This window comes from Limulus polyphemus, unplaced genomic scaffold (assembly GCF_000517525.1).
Source record: "Limulus polyphemus unplaced genomic scaffold, Limulus_polyphemus-2.1.2 Scaffold667, whole genome shotgun sequence".
NCBI classification, from domain to species: Eukaryota; Metazoa; Arthropoda; class Merostomata; order Xiphosura; family Limulidae; genus Limulus; species Limulus polyphemus.
The window spans coordinates 332,829-348,188 of NW_013666277.1; the positions used below are offsets into that span (position 1 = coordinate 332,829).

The 15,360-nt window shown below is 31.0% G+C and overlaps 2 protein-coding genes across 4 annotated transcripts in view; one reads left to right on the forward strand and one right to left on the reverse strand.

The window, feature by feature from the left end:
- The window catches only part of LOC106459848 (methyltransferase-like protein 23), a 12,699-nt gene extending 9,955 nt beyond the window's left edge, over positions 1-2,744 (forward strand). For both annotated transcript variants that reach the window (XM_013919515.2, XM_013919516.2), the window contains exon 6: positions 2,469-2,744. In XM_013919515.2, the coding sequence (XP_013774969.1) occupies positions 2,469-2,476 (8 nt within the window). In that variant the 3' untranslated portion in view covers positions 2,477-2,744. The remainder of the gene's footprint in view (positions 1-2,468) is intronic.
- Positions 2,745-3,822: 1,078 nt separating this feature from the next.
- On the reverse strand, positions 3,823-12,694 carry LOC106459849 (soluble calcium-activated nucleotidase 1-like). 2 transcript variants are annotated; one of them, XM_013919520.2, is made up of 4 exons: positions 12,620-12,694; positions 9,191-9,881; positions 7,468-7,671; positions 3,823-6,805 (listed from the first exon to the last, which is right to left on the reverse strand). In XM_013919520.2, the coding sequence occupies exons 2-4, from the start codon at positions 9,846-9,848 to the stop codon at positions 6,435-6,437; spliced, it is 1,233 nt and encodes a 410-aa protein (XP_013774974.1). In that variant the 5' UTR covers positions 9,849-9,881; positions 12,620-12,694; the 3' UTR covers positions 3,823-6,434. The 2 variants fall into 2 exon arrangements, with proteins under 2 accessions (XP_013774974.1, XP_022242106.1); XM_022386398.1 differs by lacking the exon at positions 12,620-12,694 and adding an exon at positions 12,454-12,613.
- Between the last annotated feature and the right edge of the window lie 2,666 nt (positions 12,695-15,360).

Below are 15,360 nucleotides of genomic sequence, written 5' to 3' on the forward strand. Positions count from 1 at the left end.
TATTGTATGGAAGTTGTTACTTTATAACATGTTTTTGGATAGATAAGGTACCTGTTTATTGTATGGAAGTTGTTACTTTATAACATGTTTTTGGAAAGATAAGGTACCTGTTTATTGTATGGAAGTTGTTACTTTATAACATGTTTTTGGAAAGATAAGGTACCTGTTTATTGTATGGAAGTTGTTACTTTGACAGAAAATGTGGTTACATGATATTCTTGTTTGATGTAGTTTTTTTTAAGGACATCAGCAATGTCTAAGCTCAGATTTACATACAATTCAAAGTGAAAATATTGTTGTACTTGTTTAAATATATAAAATTTAATTGTAATGAGTGGTAATTTTTTGTAACATATGAAGGTTTAGCATTTCATATGGTATCCATATGAGAATAGGTCTGTTTCCAGCAATGTTCACTTGTTGTATCTTCAAGTAGGATAATGTGCTGTTGTGGTATTCATGGTATCTATATACAACAGATAAGCATTTGTAAAATGTAGATTAAGGACTGTTATACACTCAATAAACTGAACATGGACAGTACAGGAAGACAAACAAACAAGTGTAGTTTTAAACACACAATTCTTTATTTAACAAACACAGTGTTAGGCTATTAGGCTTTTTTCTACTGTGTTCAAAAATCTGCAAAACAAGAGACAAAGATAGAAATGAAGAGACAGGCTGTGGAAATATCCAACTTAAATACCTTGGTAAAAATAAGAAAGACATATCTTACAAGGCCATACTTTAACCAATAGTGTACTCCCAATCTTAACCAAGCCAGTTCTACAGGTTTCTTTATCACCTGATTAAATATGCTATCTTTCACAAATTTCATACAGAAACACACGCGTGCTAGCATAAGACTTTAGAACAAAGGTCCTTTGTAAAAAAATTTGTGATGTTTTTTTACCTGAAAGAAAGATATACTCTAAAATGATTGTGGAAAGGTGAAAAATTCATGAATATTTTAATCATTAGACTCATTACACTGTTTATTAAATATAGAATCATGCAGTAATCTTGATAAGTTAATGAATGAAGTGGAACCTCGGGTACTGTTGTATTGGACTTAGGACTTTCATGGAAGTCTTCAAATTTTTTTATAAATAACCTTTCCAAACAAGTCTGCACGTGATCTGTGAATCCCATAAAACTCCGAGTTTTCTTACAAAATGGTACTTTACATGTAGAAAGGTCCTCTAAAAGTGATCAAAATATATAGAATCTCAACAAATGGTGAAATACACTGAAATTTCACATAAAAATTAAAACTGCAGTTTCTGAAATAGCAAATATTTAAGTACTTTGTCCCAACACTGGTATTATGTTAATATCACTCATTTCTTTATTTTATATCGTGTGAAAATAAGACATTTTTCTTATTGCCATATTTAACTTTTGTTTATATTCACTAATTGATACACTGAACATAGTATTATTTTATAATTAAAGTAGTGAACAGTATTATCTTGTATAAATTTTAAGTGGCTGGCTGCAACTTTTCCGTTTTTTTTTTACAGACACAAAAGATTTAGTTTTAAATTTTTTAAGTATAAAATACAAATAACAGATGGTATAACACTCAGGAATATTTGACTCAAGTTTCTTTTCATAACTTATATTGATCATGTATTACCTATCATATAATTTTATTCAGTTTACTTATAAAAAAAATCCCTGCAGGATTCCTAAAAATAATAAGTTTACAACTTGCTAAAAAAAAAGTGTAAAAATCCAAATTTTGCTCAGTCAAAGCCAGCATAAAAGTTGCAACTACCAGGCTTGCAAATCCTTAATAACTGTTCATCATCTGCCTCACTAACCATATGTTTTGACAACGTACCATATTCTTTTTCATGGTTTTCTCCTCTTATTAAAAGTGTAACCTTTTTTTTTTCCTGATTTTGAAAAAAGCAATAAATATTAACTATATACAAATTTCTCACCATTAATTCTCTTTCAACTTTTTATCAATTTCTTTATCAGACACTTTTTCTCTCTCTTTCCAGAAAATGTCTATATATATTATGATGTACGGCACATAAAAGTTTATCATAGAATATTTAAAGAATGAATACAAAATATACATGAAGTTTTAATGGGTACTGTTTTAATGAGTGTAACTAGGATTGTCCACAAAAATCTAGTTTCACTTTTCAAATATAGGGAAAGTATATTATAATAATTTCATTCAAATAATTAACAATAATGTTATTAAATTGTATTTTTATTACATGATAATAGTGAAATGCATCATATTTATTATGAACACTAAATAAGTTTCTTTGCATGACTGTGTATTGAACAGGATACTCCAAATAAGTGTTTCTGTAAAAAATCATGTTTTCTGATGTTCTGTTAATTTTAACTAAGAAATACCAGCATGCTGTAATATACAATATTATGTTTAAAAAAAGGAAAATTTAAAGTTCTTAATTTTAGCCTCACTACAATATTCATTTCAGAACTATGAAGAGAACAGTACTGGAAATTACAGACACACAAGAAACAAGATTTATAACAGAAGATCAGAAACTTGGAATTGACAATATCACAACCTTTCCCATATTGTTAAAATATGTTAATTAAATCTTTGCATATTTTAGGGGCATACCTGATATGCCCACTACTTTTATTCCCATGAGCATAAATTTTTTTCTTCACACTGAATGGTAAAATTTATTAGGCATATGCTGTTTTATATTATTAATATTTCCTTATCTTTTTTTTAAATTACGAACTTATGACTGCTGCCAAATGTTGCCTAGTGGTTAACATACCAAGCTGCTGATTAGAAGGTTGAAATTTTGAGTCAGCTGTGGTTGGGTTATAAAAGTGGCAATCATTTCCACTATTCAGTTAAAAGTAGTCACATGGGTGGTGGGTGCTGTTGACGGTTATGAATTAGACTATTTAGCCCACATGTCACATGAGATGGCATTCAGGTTTAAAATATCAATTTTTGAACCATACAATCCATCATGAAACTGATTTTTAATATCAGAAACAAAAGATAAGAACTTTGAAGATCAGTTTGTATACATGATAAATTAGTACCATGAAGGTTTATTTTAGACTTGCAAATTTAAAAAGGGTTGTCAAAAAAAAATTACATTAAAGAAATTTTTCCCTATTTTTAATTCCGTGTACTAAGAAATATGAGTAGCAGCGGAAAACAAGATTTTCCAGTAACTCTCAAGTTCAAAACTGATATCGTGGGTTTCACATGTTCCTACATACATTACTATATCATACCATAACTTCATTTAAATAAAGCCTTTTCCATATCAGTATGTTTTTGACATATTAATGTTATCACAATTTGAACAGCAATAAAAAAAAAAATAATGCAGAACAACAATCATTAGTATGCAGGAAAGAACTCCTAAAAAGATTTGTCGTGTGACCTTAGTAAATTTAAAGAAATATTAATGGAATCCTTTGTTGAAACTTATCAATAGTTGCTAAAGTAGAATCATGAACTGTCAATACTGATATCAAAGGTTAGTTATTAATTTAATCTATTACTGGAAATTATATTCTTCTGAAAACCTAAAAGATATATGTACACACTTAGGAAATAAAACTTTCAAATAATTTTTGCTAATAGTTCACTAACTAAAGTTCATCTTAAACTGCTACTTTAGGAACATGTATTTCTGACTTGAAGGTAAACTTCTGGTAATGACAACAATACCAAAACAAAGGGAAAAGATAACCAAAAAATATTTCCAAAATTTAACAAATTTCTTGTTAATGTAAAGACGAAAATTTTTAATTATCACATGTGTGAGAGAATTGTAAGACTTCCAAAAATAGTTAAAATGACCAAACTCTACTGATATTTTTATTATTTAGTTTGTAGTTGAGGGAATTACGTCTTTATAAAGGTTACTACAATAACACAGTTTATTATACAACTAGTTTTTTAAAACTAAAACATTAGCAGAAAGCTTATAATTTCATTAGCAAATATGAAACTTAAATCAATCTGTTTCATGACCAACAATTATGTTCCGATGATCAATACTGTACAATTAACATTTTATAAATTAAATATATTACAAAACGTTTTTGCTCACTCACACTTGATGACAAATATTACAGAATAACTAACTGAGAACTAAATTTCTAAGCAATATACTTTCTCATCGGTCCAGTTACATATGACTCGATGAAAAAAAACTATACAATGGAGTTGTATAGATCTTAAATAATTAATACTCAAGATGTAACGTATAGGAATAAATCACTGGGAACTATTTTTATCCCAACATGAGATAATTTAATGTCTAGAAACTTCTTCAAAATATATAACCTACCGATAAGTATGTGATCTGCTGAGAAATGATGCTCCTTTTAATTTCATACTAGCCCCAAAATTAGTGGCAGTGTTTTAAGGATTATTTTAGGGTAGAATAACAGTTTCTTAAAAACACAAGTTATCTGAAAGTGACTGGAGAATGTGAGTAGATATAATTTGTTTATATTTTTCTCAATATGTAATTCAGTATTTTTTTTTCTTGTAGGTTGCTACAATGTGTTAGGCTATGATTTCTCTTTTCTTGCAAAAGATGGACAGTAAAAACACTTGGCACTCAACCGTGTGCTACACATTTGTAGTCTATCTTAGAACTGGGATACTAGAAATAAACTGTGCTTAAACATTGAGCTGTATCTCACCAAATAGACACTAAACTAACCTACTCTTCCACATAAACATGTTGTCTCTCTCTTGAACTAATTAACAATTTCCCAGAAAATTATAACCAGAGAGACCGAACATCTGAAATTTTTAGGCTTAAAAACAGTGTCTATGAACATAAATTGAAAACAGAAGATAACTTTAATTAGTCTACAAAATCTCGTGACATTTAATTTCAATAAACAGTCCCAATATTGTGAGAAAACTTATCTCTTCTGCAGTCATATGTCATACTTATTGGATACTATCATCTATTACTTCACTTGTAATAACCTGAAACTAAACTGTTTTTCTAATATCTTAGCAGTGAAAATCAGTAATAATTTATTTTTGTCCTTAGGCAGTGTAAAATTATACATTTATGTTATTATTTATCAACTATTTTACACCAATTTTTTTTTTTCGCTACAAGATATAGGAAACAATGAAATAGTGATATTTAATTTTAAGTGAAATGAGACTGGTATTTCATGTGTTTTAAAAATGTCTTAACTAGTTTTAAACAAATTGAGAAAAATGCACTGCCACTACAAATAACTATTTCTGTTTGGATATTTGGAAAACCATGAAGAAACATAAATACCTACTGAAACACTATATCCAATCAAAACGTACGATTAACCGAGTTGCTTCTGCCTGTGCTTTGTGATTTTGAAAAACAAGTTTTTTAACCGTGTTAATGAATGCCTCATCCTATTAGGGTCCACACACTGCTTATCTTCTACTCTTCGTTCTTTTTTTTTAAATGCAAAGTTCTTGAGAATATGTGATTTCTAATGTATTTCGCTAAACATGGGATAATGTTTAAAAACCTTACGTGCTACACTGTTACACAAATGTATACCTTAACACTAGATTCTTACAATACCAAACCAGTTGTCATTACATGCATGCATTTCTCTTTTTTTTTAGGTGTAATTTTACACATTAAGGACTTGCCCACTAAACATCAAATGCAAAAAATATATAAACAATCGACCTAACAGACTTAACATATATTTATTTCATCCTTATGTAAATAATAATTAAAAAACAATATCACCAATCCAAATCTAAAAATGTTGACATTGTACTAAAATTAAATGAATTTTATTAAACTTCAGCAAGTACATTTACTCAGAATTTGGACTTTACAAATAATTATGTTGTTAACCACCAGAGACTGTTTTTGTTAATTTTTCATCAAAAATTTGAATTTCCTTGAAGAAAAGATGACACAGAAGTTTTATCCATTCATTGATTTACTACTTTCACTGAGTTCACAGCTCATCGGTGGTGCGATTGGAAGAGCAAAGAAAAGAAATAAAACAGGCTTCATATGGTGGTGGAATGTGAGCAGTTTGTTTGGTTTGGGTGCATCATCCGTTACTCCACTATTTGCTTTATACTTTCAAGCAACACTGAAGAGCTGCGAAACTAGTCGGCTGCAGCAGAAGTAACAAACCAAAGAATAGGTTAGGCCTCTACATCATCTTTTCTTTACTAATATCCACGTTTTGGTCAAGAAATTAGAAACCAAATAAATAACCAGTTAAGACTGCTAAGTAATAATAGATATTTGTGATGGTAAGTCACATGCTATCCAAACACCTAAAGTAGTTTAGGTTATTAGTGGTGGGTAAAGGACTACACAGCAAAACCAAACAGCTTCGAAGACTGTTACTATTTTCTCTGGAAAGTAAAATCTCTTCAAATTTCAAGGAATATCAATTTTAACTATAAATATTTATATAAATTCAATACCCTCAAACTTATACTTCCCTATCTCGGTTTCAGGTTGAAGAATTTCTCCATCTGTAGTAAAAACAGTAATATAACTAGATACATTTCCTTCTAATTCTTCTGACTTGAGAGCGATTATCACAGTATCTGAAGTTTCAGGTACAAATTTGAATGACGAGAAACCATGTGATGGAATTAAGGGTCCTACGGTATTTACACTGATGGTTGTAAAATCTTCATTTGCTTCTATCATCAAGTTAGTCCCTTTTTTTTCATCTTCTTTTTCATCATATCGGGTTGTGCTTGCTCTTCTGGGTAAAAAGAACCACTTTCGATAGATTGGGCTCCATACAACAGATTCGTGTATCATATACCCTGTGGGAGTATAAAAGAGACACAAACTTGGAATCATTATCCTGAGCACAGAAAAATGTTTGTTATATCACTTTTATCCAGTAAAATAAAACCTAGACTTTGAAATTATTATCCCTCATTTAACAATCAATGTGGTTCTTTAAATTTAGTAGAACTAACTCAGAATGCATCGATAAGTAAAATAATAAACCCATAAAAATTATTTTGGTTCAACTGATGTTGCTGAAGTCGTGTTTTTGATGTACATAAGGTTGATCAACTATAATTTAGTGATAAAAGAAAAGTAATTTTGTTAAACATTTATTTAATTGTGCACCTACAGAGTTGGAAATATCACTTACCAAAATTTTCATCAATCATGTAGGATTACAACGGCTTTACTATAATTAATTAATATTGAAATAATGCAAAAAAAAAATGTTGATTAAATAAACAAAGCAAATAAAAATGCATCACTGTACACCGTGTAAAATTAACACTAAAACTGTCACAGTTTAGTGTGTTATGTAGAAATAAAAATATTGCATTTACCAATACGTCATACCGATAAATTCAATGATCAAACCACATCCAATCAAGTTTATTAGAGCAGTAATTCTTCACTACTCACTAATACTTTAACAAGTAAAATGTATCATAAAATCAATTTAGGATCAACCCACCAGGAAAGTCGATGCCAACTTGTTTTCTGACTGAAACATATTTTTCCCGCCAGTCTTGATGCTGCACTTCACCATTTGGTGAAATCACTTTAACCCACTGAGGGTTGTAGTTTAGAAGTTCTCCCTGGGGTGATGTCCATTCTTTTCCAAGCCCTCCCACATAAAGATGTCCATCTTTTACTGTTGCCCATTCACACTTGAAACCTACAGATTAATACATCAGTAACAGACATAACTAATTATGCAAGATGTTTATGTCAATATGAAATAACTACACGGCTTTACTTAAATGTAAGTTAGTGAACACAGCTCTACTGGTGACAGAAACACTCATTTTCAAACAGTACCTTCCTACTTAATGTAATAAGAATATAGTTTGGAATAAAACAGTTTTTATAGCTAGATTTTTACAAACAAATACATAACATTACAAATATATTTAAAAAATGACATTATAAAGTAAGTGCTCAAGACTATTAACAAACAAACAATTTTAATATTTTTATCTGTTTTTCTAAGCATAATATTGTACCTAGGTACAACAAAATAAGTTTAATTAAACTAAAGTTATTTAATTAGGTTGGAAAATATTTAACATATTAAAACCTGTTTTGGTCAGAAAGATTTAATAATGTGTTATATCTTTAACAAGAAAGTGTTATATCTATCACTGAAAGTCTGTTTTGAGATTTGGTAAAAAGAACTGTACTTAAACGAGTCTTGTATGAAAAGTTGTTCATTGTTTAAAAATTATACAACAAAAAGGCAAACTATACAAATACATGCCCATATATACGCTGATTTACTTTCTCATTTGGCAACTACAGAACCTGTCAAATCTTTATTATGCACTTTCATAATACATTAACCGTGCATTACATCAAGTGTTGAAAGACAGTTAAACCAAAACTGTGGTTTTAACAAACAGATCACAGTGTACCTGCTTTATGAAAAATGCTTTAAATTTACTGATGGACAATTTAATTTTCTTCAAATTAATCAGTGCAAGCTATGCCATCTCGTGAAATGTTGTAATGGAATATTATATCCTGAAACTTATAATAAACACAGCAGAAAAATAATTTAAAATTGCACGTCTTCACACAGGTGATGGAATTGTCAAACAATTCTTTAATATCAGTAAAACCACAAGTTTAACTCCATATATGAAACCTACCATACAGTAAAATTCTCATTCAACCAAAATATAATGCAGTATTCGATGTTCAATTTGTATTCTTTCATGACAAACTCTACCTAATAACAATGTCATAAAAACATACATTATATCAAATATTAAAAAATTACAATAAATACAGCATATTTTGTGAAAGATTACATTTATTTCAAAAGCAAGTAGTACGTATACTGGTCATGCACTCTCACACACACACACACAATTGGAGAATACAGTAAAAATATTCAATATATGAATAGTTATGTAATTCTATATTCTACAAACTTATGAGTGAAAACCAAAGAAAAATAAGTTATAATGTTTCAACCAAACTTTATCTGCCACATTAAGTGCCGACGAGGCCTTTCAGTCAATACTAGGCCCATCAATCCAGCTGGGGTATGACATACATAGTAGTGGAGTAGGTGATATTTACATCATCAATTGCATGAACAATAACATAAATTATGAAAGTTTTTTAAGCCACCAGTTCCACAAATTTATTAGAATACTTAATAACAAAAAAAAATACAAAATAGTTTTTACCTTTAGCACTTTTTCCATCTCCATCTGTGAGAATAACCCAAGGGATAGCTATGTTGCTAATTAGCTCAAAGATAATTCCTGTTCTATCATCTACTGTTAATAACCTGCCATTAAAGAAGACAAGTTCTGAAAGCTCCATCCCACGGCCTTCTTGAGAAAGCTTGGACTTGACTGTAATGATTTCTTTATCCCATTTTAATTCCACTGACTTCTTTGCAAGATCAATTGTAAGGAACCCTTTTTTCAAGTAACTTATCCATGTAAATGGTTCTTGTTCAGCTTTTGATGCTGTATCCAAATCACTCACTACTGCTATTCTGAATCGAAGCCCATGATCTGTTCGAACTGGAGGAGTTAGAGGATAAGTAGTATTATAGTAAAGACTCGGTTTAAAGTTCTTTTCTTCTATTACATGTAATGAATTATGTTGATGATCATCATGTTTTAAGAAGTCATTGGTCATGTGGAATCCATCTTTAGAATAAGGCATAAATGTATACAGTACAACGAGAAAAGCAATACCAACAATTACAATAGCTCCAACAAAATTAAACTGCATTCGCATGGTTGTATTGCCAATTCGGTACATTGGAGGTGAACGAACTGCTTGTCGCCATTCCTCTAGATTAAGAGCAGACATAGATAAGCTTGTTCTCATCTTGGCTCGGCTCTGATGGTGCCTTGGTCACGACTGTTGAAACCAAAGAAAAGATTATATTCAACATACCAACCAGCATCAGGGAAAGCTATAGTAAAAATTCCAAGTCTTATAAGCTCGTCACACTACTTCTACTTTGTTTACAAAATATTTTTACCAGCCAAATTACAGAACATTTTGTTCCTAGTAAAGGTTATTGTTTAAATGCTAAAAGCTGGCAATGCACTGGAAACTAACCAGCCCAAAAGGAATGTGGAATGAAAAAAAAATGCCACTTGTATGATTCTTATCATAAATTTTGGGCATATTGTTTTCCAATGCTCTGCCAGCTTTTGGTATTTAAACCCTAAATTTTGGCCATTGTTTACAACTGGTTTGAAAATTCATAATCATGCCTTTATTATCAAGTGGCAAATATACCAGTGCCTCTTGATGGTAGGATTCATTAGAATCAAAAAACAAAAGTCCCAGATCTTCAAGTTATTCCAAGTGTACAACACATTCACTAGTTCGCAGGAGAGAGAGCGAGCAAAGCATACATTAAAGCTTCATAACTCAATCACAGAACAACTGCTTAGGATGAGGAATACTGCTTAAACATTCACAGTCAAAACTGAAAAAAAAGTAAAATTTAGTACTCCAATAATCTCATAATTATAAGGTAAAGAACCATCCTGTAAAGGCCCTACTCCCATCAGCTTCATCTAATAGTTTGGAACAAATTCCAACTACAAGCTTTCTCCCCTTATAACTGCTAACAAAAATCCAAATAGATTCAACCTCATTGCTATTAGTTCTAACAGGATGAAACTCTCATTTTACATATAAATCCATTCCTCTCCTCTTTTTATCCCTATCAAAAAACCTATAAACCTGTATTTCAAAGACATTTCTGTCATTAAAACTGTCTACATTTAACAAAATTTCAGTTATTCCCATTACATTAAAATTCCGTTTAAAATAGAGCTCTAAAGTCTGTTTTATTTCTTGTACTTCTAGTATTACAATAACAGCAGTTTAGCTTACCATTAAATCTACTTATGTACTTTGTTTTTACACTATACTTTTCTCTGTCTTATTTTTTTTTCACTTATTTCATTCTGGCCGTTACCCTACTGTCTAGTTCTAACTAAAAGCTGCTTTCACAGTTAAGTTACTAACCCTTGCAAACAAGTCAGTCCCTGTTCGATATACGTATAAACTATCCATTCTGACAAGCATTTTTTTTTTAAATTGAAGTGATCCCACAAGCCCAAACAGCCAACCTACTTGTTCTTACATATTATCTTAAGTCTGGAATTCAACCTTTGTGACCTACTTATAACTTCATCCCCACAATTAAGTTTTGGCAGTATCCCTGACAGAATTAATTTGACCCTTTTTCTTTAAATACTTCTATCAATCCCTTGTACTTATCCCTACATAATGACATTAGCCCCTATATGCATTATAACTTACAAAAACTATCACTCCTACTAGCATACTTCATTATATAACTTGTCCTATTAGAGATAGAAAACTCTTGTGTGAGTTTTGATGGCACAAGTTTATGAACCGATGCTACTTGCTTTACATGTGCATCAAATCTGGAGGAAAGACTACCAATAATCTAGTCAAAAAAATAAATGGTTACTGTTTTCTTAAAGTAATCCTACACAGAACTATGTTCTGCATTTACATGTTGAGTTTATTGTTGACTAACTTGTGGCATGCTAACATTAAAATTAGATTTGTTTGCTATATTACTGCTGTGCTTGAAAATACAATTTGAACAATCATATACATTCACTCTTGAAATTAATTCTTTACAGCATTGTTCTATTATGGAAACAAAGATAGGGGGTTTAGCCGAACCTCCCGCGTATGTGCATGATTAACTACACACTATTCTATATACTTACCATAATAAAGAATCACCTATAACTATAACCTTATGTTTTGAATTTCCATCCCATCCCCATTTGTTTTCCTTCCCTCCTATACATCTAATCTGCACAAGCTAAAGGCTGAAATCCATTAATATAAACTGCTCATTAGAATTAAGTTCGTTACTTCTAGCTCTATTAATACTGTTTCTAACTTTCTGAAAATCGTTATTAGCTAGTGTAGCCTCCTCATGCAAAACTTTTCTTTTTCAAGTCCTGTTGCTATATTTCACAATTTACCCTTCTTTTTATCTATTGCCTCTACTCATTTAGAATAGACTTTAATTTTGCCACCTATCTGCAAATTCTACAAACAAATTGCACATCTATACAACTAGCTCTTTCAAAAGTGTATACTCGTTCCTAAATAAAATCCACTCCTTCCATTAATTGCATCTTACAATCTGTGACTTGCTTAACAAACTGTAGCTTGGGAATAAATAATCAACACCTGATTTATTGACAACACTGTTAAGCCTAATGACAGTAACATTTAAACATAAAATAATATCTTCTCATTGAAATGACAAATAACCAGTTTTTAGATATTTAAGAAATAATACAATGCAGTTAGTCTGTTTTATAGCTTACCAAAAAAAGGTAAATTGAAACTGAATATTGTGAACTAAAACTTAAAGTTATAAAACGTCATTCTCATAGTAATATATATTATTACTTACTTATAAGTTATAGTTATACTATGACAAAATATTTGTCCCGATAGCGGTACACATAATTTAAGTTTATAACTTAAATACTCGTATAACGTACGGGTGAATAGAATAGAACATGACATACGCCTAAAATGAAATATATATATATATATATAATAAAACTATTACTGACGTGGCAACCACGGTAACTAGGCCTAAACCTAGCTTGGTTTTGTTTGATCTCAGGCGAATCCAACCTAACCAAACATACAAAATCTAAGCCTCCGCAAGAGGTCACCACAATAATACAAAATATGTTCATAAAATAGTACCCAATAAATGGAACTACAATTTTTAAACGATAGAAAACTAATCATAAACCATAAAATAAAAGTCTTGAAGTGAATAGAAATTAGACAAAACAATGGCAAAGCGGCCTAGAAAGTAATCTGTGAAATTCAAAACAAACAAACAAACAAAAATTTATCAAAATATTTATAACACTGATAGAAACGCATGTAAAATAGGTTTTAAGTCACAAAAACAACACACAAAGTTCAAACGAAAATTGACAAAAACAACAATTATGTTCATGAAGTAAAGCTTTGAAAAAAACACACACACAAAACGGAACAGGTATTCTGAATTATATTTAATAGAAATAGGAAACTTCATCGATTTTTGAAAAAGAAAAGAACTGATGTTTTTGAGATTTAAACTTAGTTTGTTATAAATAACACTAGTTGAGAAAATATTCTCTTAAACATCCACTGCGATTATATTACTTAATATGACATTTGTTTGTTTAGTGTTTATTATTGTTTATTAGGTATCTGTTGTGTCCACCACAAAGAATCATTCCCCGGTTTTTAGCCCTATAAGTCCCTAAACTTACCGATGTCCCACCGGCTATTATTAATATGACATAGACAGCGGCCTAGGTTATGAACACAGACGACCATTAATGAAACACATTTTAGGATATTACTCATGTGCTGAACAAGTGCAAGATAATTTTTTAAGAACAGAATGCTCACAATACATTCTCTGAGGATACTGTTTGGAGTAGCCAGGAACAAGGGGAAGATATTATTTTGTACATTACGAAAGTCGAAGAACATTGTGCTGAATCAAAAGATAAGAATCCTGAATGTGAAAATGCAGCCTTTTTTCCCCCCAAATTGTTTCATTGGAATCTTTGATTTTGACCATGAATGCCTTGAAGACTCTTTTGCCGAAGCTTTGTATGCAAAGAATATATTTAGTTACTACAGAAAATAAAATTAGAAGTTCCATGTTGAAAAGTACCACAGTGAGGAGCCTAAAATATTCAAGTGTATGAGAGCTATCCTGGTGGACTGAAAGTAGAAGTTCAAGAATCTTTTGAATTGAACCACTAAAATTTGTATTTGGCAGTAAAGCTTGTCGATGACTATTTTATGAACAATCCTGAAGAGAAGAGTGGCTGTATGGAAGAAAGCAGGGGTTGTTATAAATGGAATTCAGTCAAACTGGATTAATGTCACATGTGGGGTACCTCAGGGTTTAGTCTTAGGACCTTTGCTCTTTTCGCTCGATGACATAGACGAAGGAATGGTCAATAAGTTACTTAAATTTGCTGATGATATTAAGGTCTTGAGTGTTCTTGGCTATGAAGAGGATGTTGCTGCTTTACAATCGATTTAGAGCATTTAGTGAGTTCGACAAATATATGGCAAATGGGTTTTAATTATAATAAATGCAATATAATGCATGTGGGATATCATTATTTGAATTATAAGTACAATTTTGGTGGGAATAACCTTTCAGTGTCATGAAAGAAATGGATTTGGTGTAATGATTGATCAGTCTCTTAAGCCATCCAAGCAGTGTGCTGTTGCTAGTGGTAGAGCAAACACGATTTTAGGTTGTATCTACAGAAATATTGAATAGAAGTCTAAAGAGATTAAAATACTATTGAAAAGGTCACTGGTTTGGCCACATTTGAAATATTGTGTTCAGTCTTGGGCTCCTTGCCTTAGGAAGAACATTGAATTGTTGGAAATGGTTCAGGGGAGGGAGGGATTGTCATACGAGGAAAGGTTAGGATCTTTGAAATAGTTTTCTCTTGGAAAAACAAGAGTTAGAGGGATCTGATTGAGGTATTTAAGATTGTAAATGGAATTGATAGTGTTGATGCATCATCTTTTATCATATTTAATGGCGAGAATAGAAGGACTACGGGACACAAATATAAGTTTTGGCAAGGTAGGAGTCATCTTCAGTTAAGACGGTTTTTTTTTCTAACAGGGTGGTTGGCCTTTGGAATGGGTTGCTTTCGCATATTGTGGCATTAAATATAAGTGAGTTTAAGAGAAAGTTTGATAACTATATGAATGATAAGGACTGGCTTTAAAAGTTTTTATCTAATAGTTTTAGTTTAGTTTAAAGGATGGGACAGCCGAGAAAGACCAACAGATCCCTTGTTGTCCCTAAAATTATGTTAAATGCGACGTCGATGATTGTGTGTATTATCAGGCTTATTTATTTCTGATAGGTAAGACTCGCCTTACTAATAACAAGATACACGAGAAGTAGAAGATTTACATAGTTATAAATGAAAATTTTATTCGACTGAGTTGCAGAAAAGGGACTGAAGACAGTAAAATCAGTCTTTGGGTACAGCAATAAAAACAACTCAAAGATAATGGACTAGTTCACTAAGCGTTGTTTGGCGTTCTCTTTAGAGATTCTTTGGAAAACTATAAAAAAGTCTGTTGAAATTATCTTCTAGACTAAGAGAATACGAGATTATATACATAGAAACAAAAACGTCATCTCTCTCAGAGTGCAGGTGCTATATACCCACGGCATTGTTTATTCTGAGTGAAAGTAGGGAGATTTTAATCTTCAGGTATTCTAAACTTAAACACTGTTGATAATTATAAAGGACAG

Excerpts from the sequence above, each read along its gene's own strand:
- LOC106459849 (XM_013919520.2), bottom strand. The coding sequence starts at position 9,848 with ATGAGAACAAGCTTATCTATGTCTGCTCTTAATCTAGAGGAATGGCGA. Across the intron at positions 7,672-9,190 it reads AGATGGAAAAAGTGCTAAAG|GTTTCAAGTGTGAATGGGCA; the intron begins GTAAAAACTATT and ends ATTAATCTGTAG. Across the intron at positions 6,806-7,467 it reads AGTTGGCATCGACTTTCCTG|GGTATATGATACACGAATCT; the intron begins GTGGGTTGATCC and ends ATACTCCCACAG.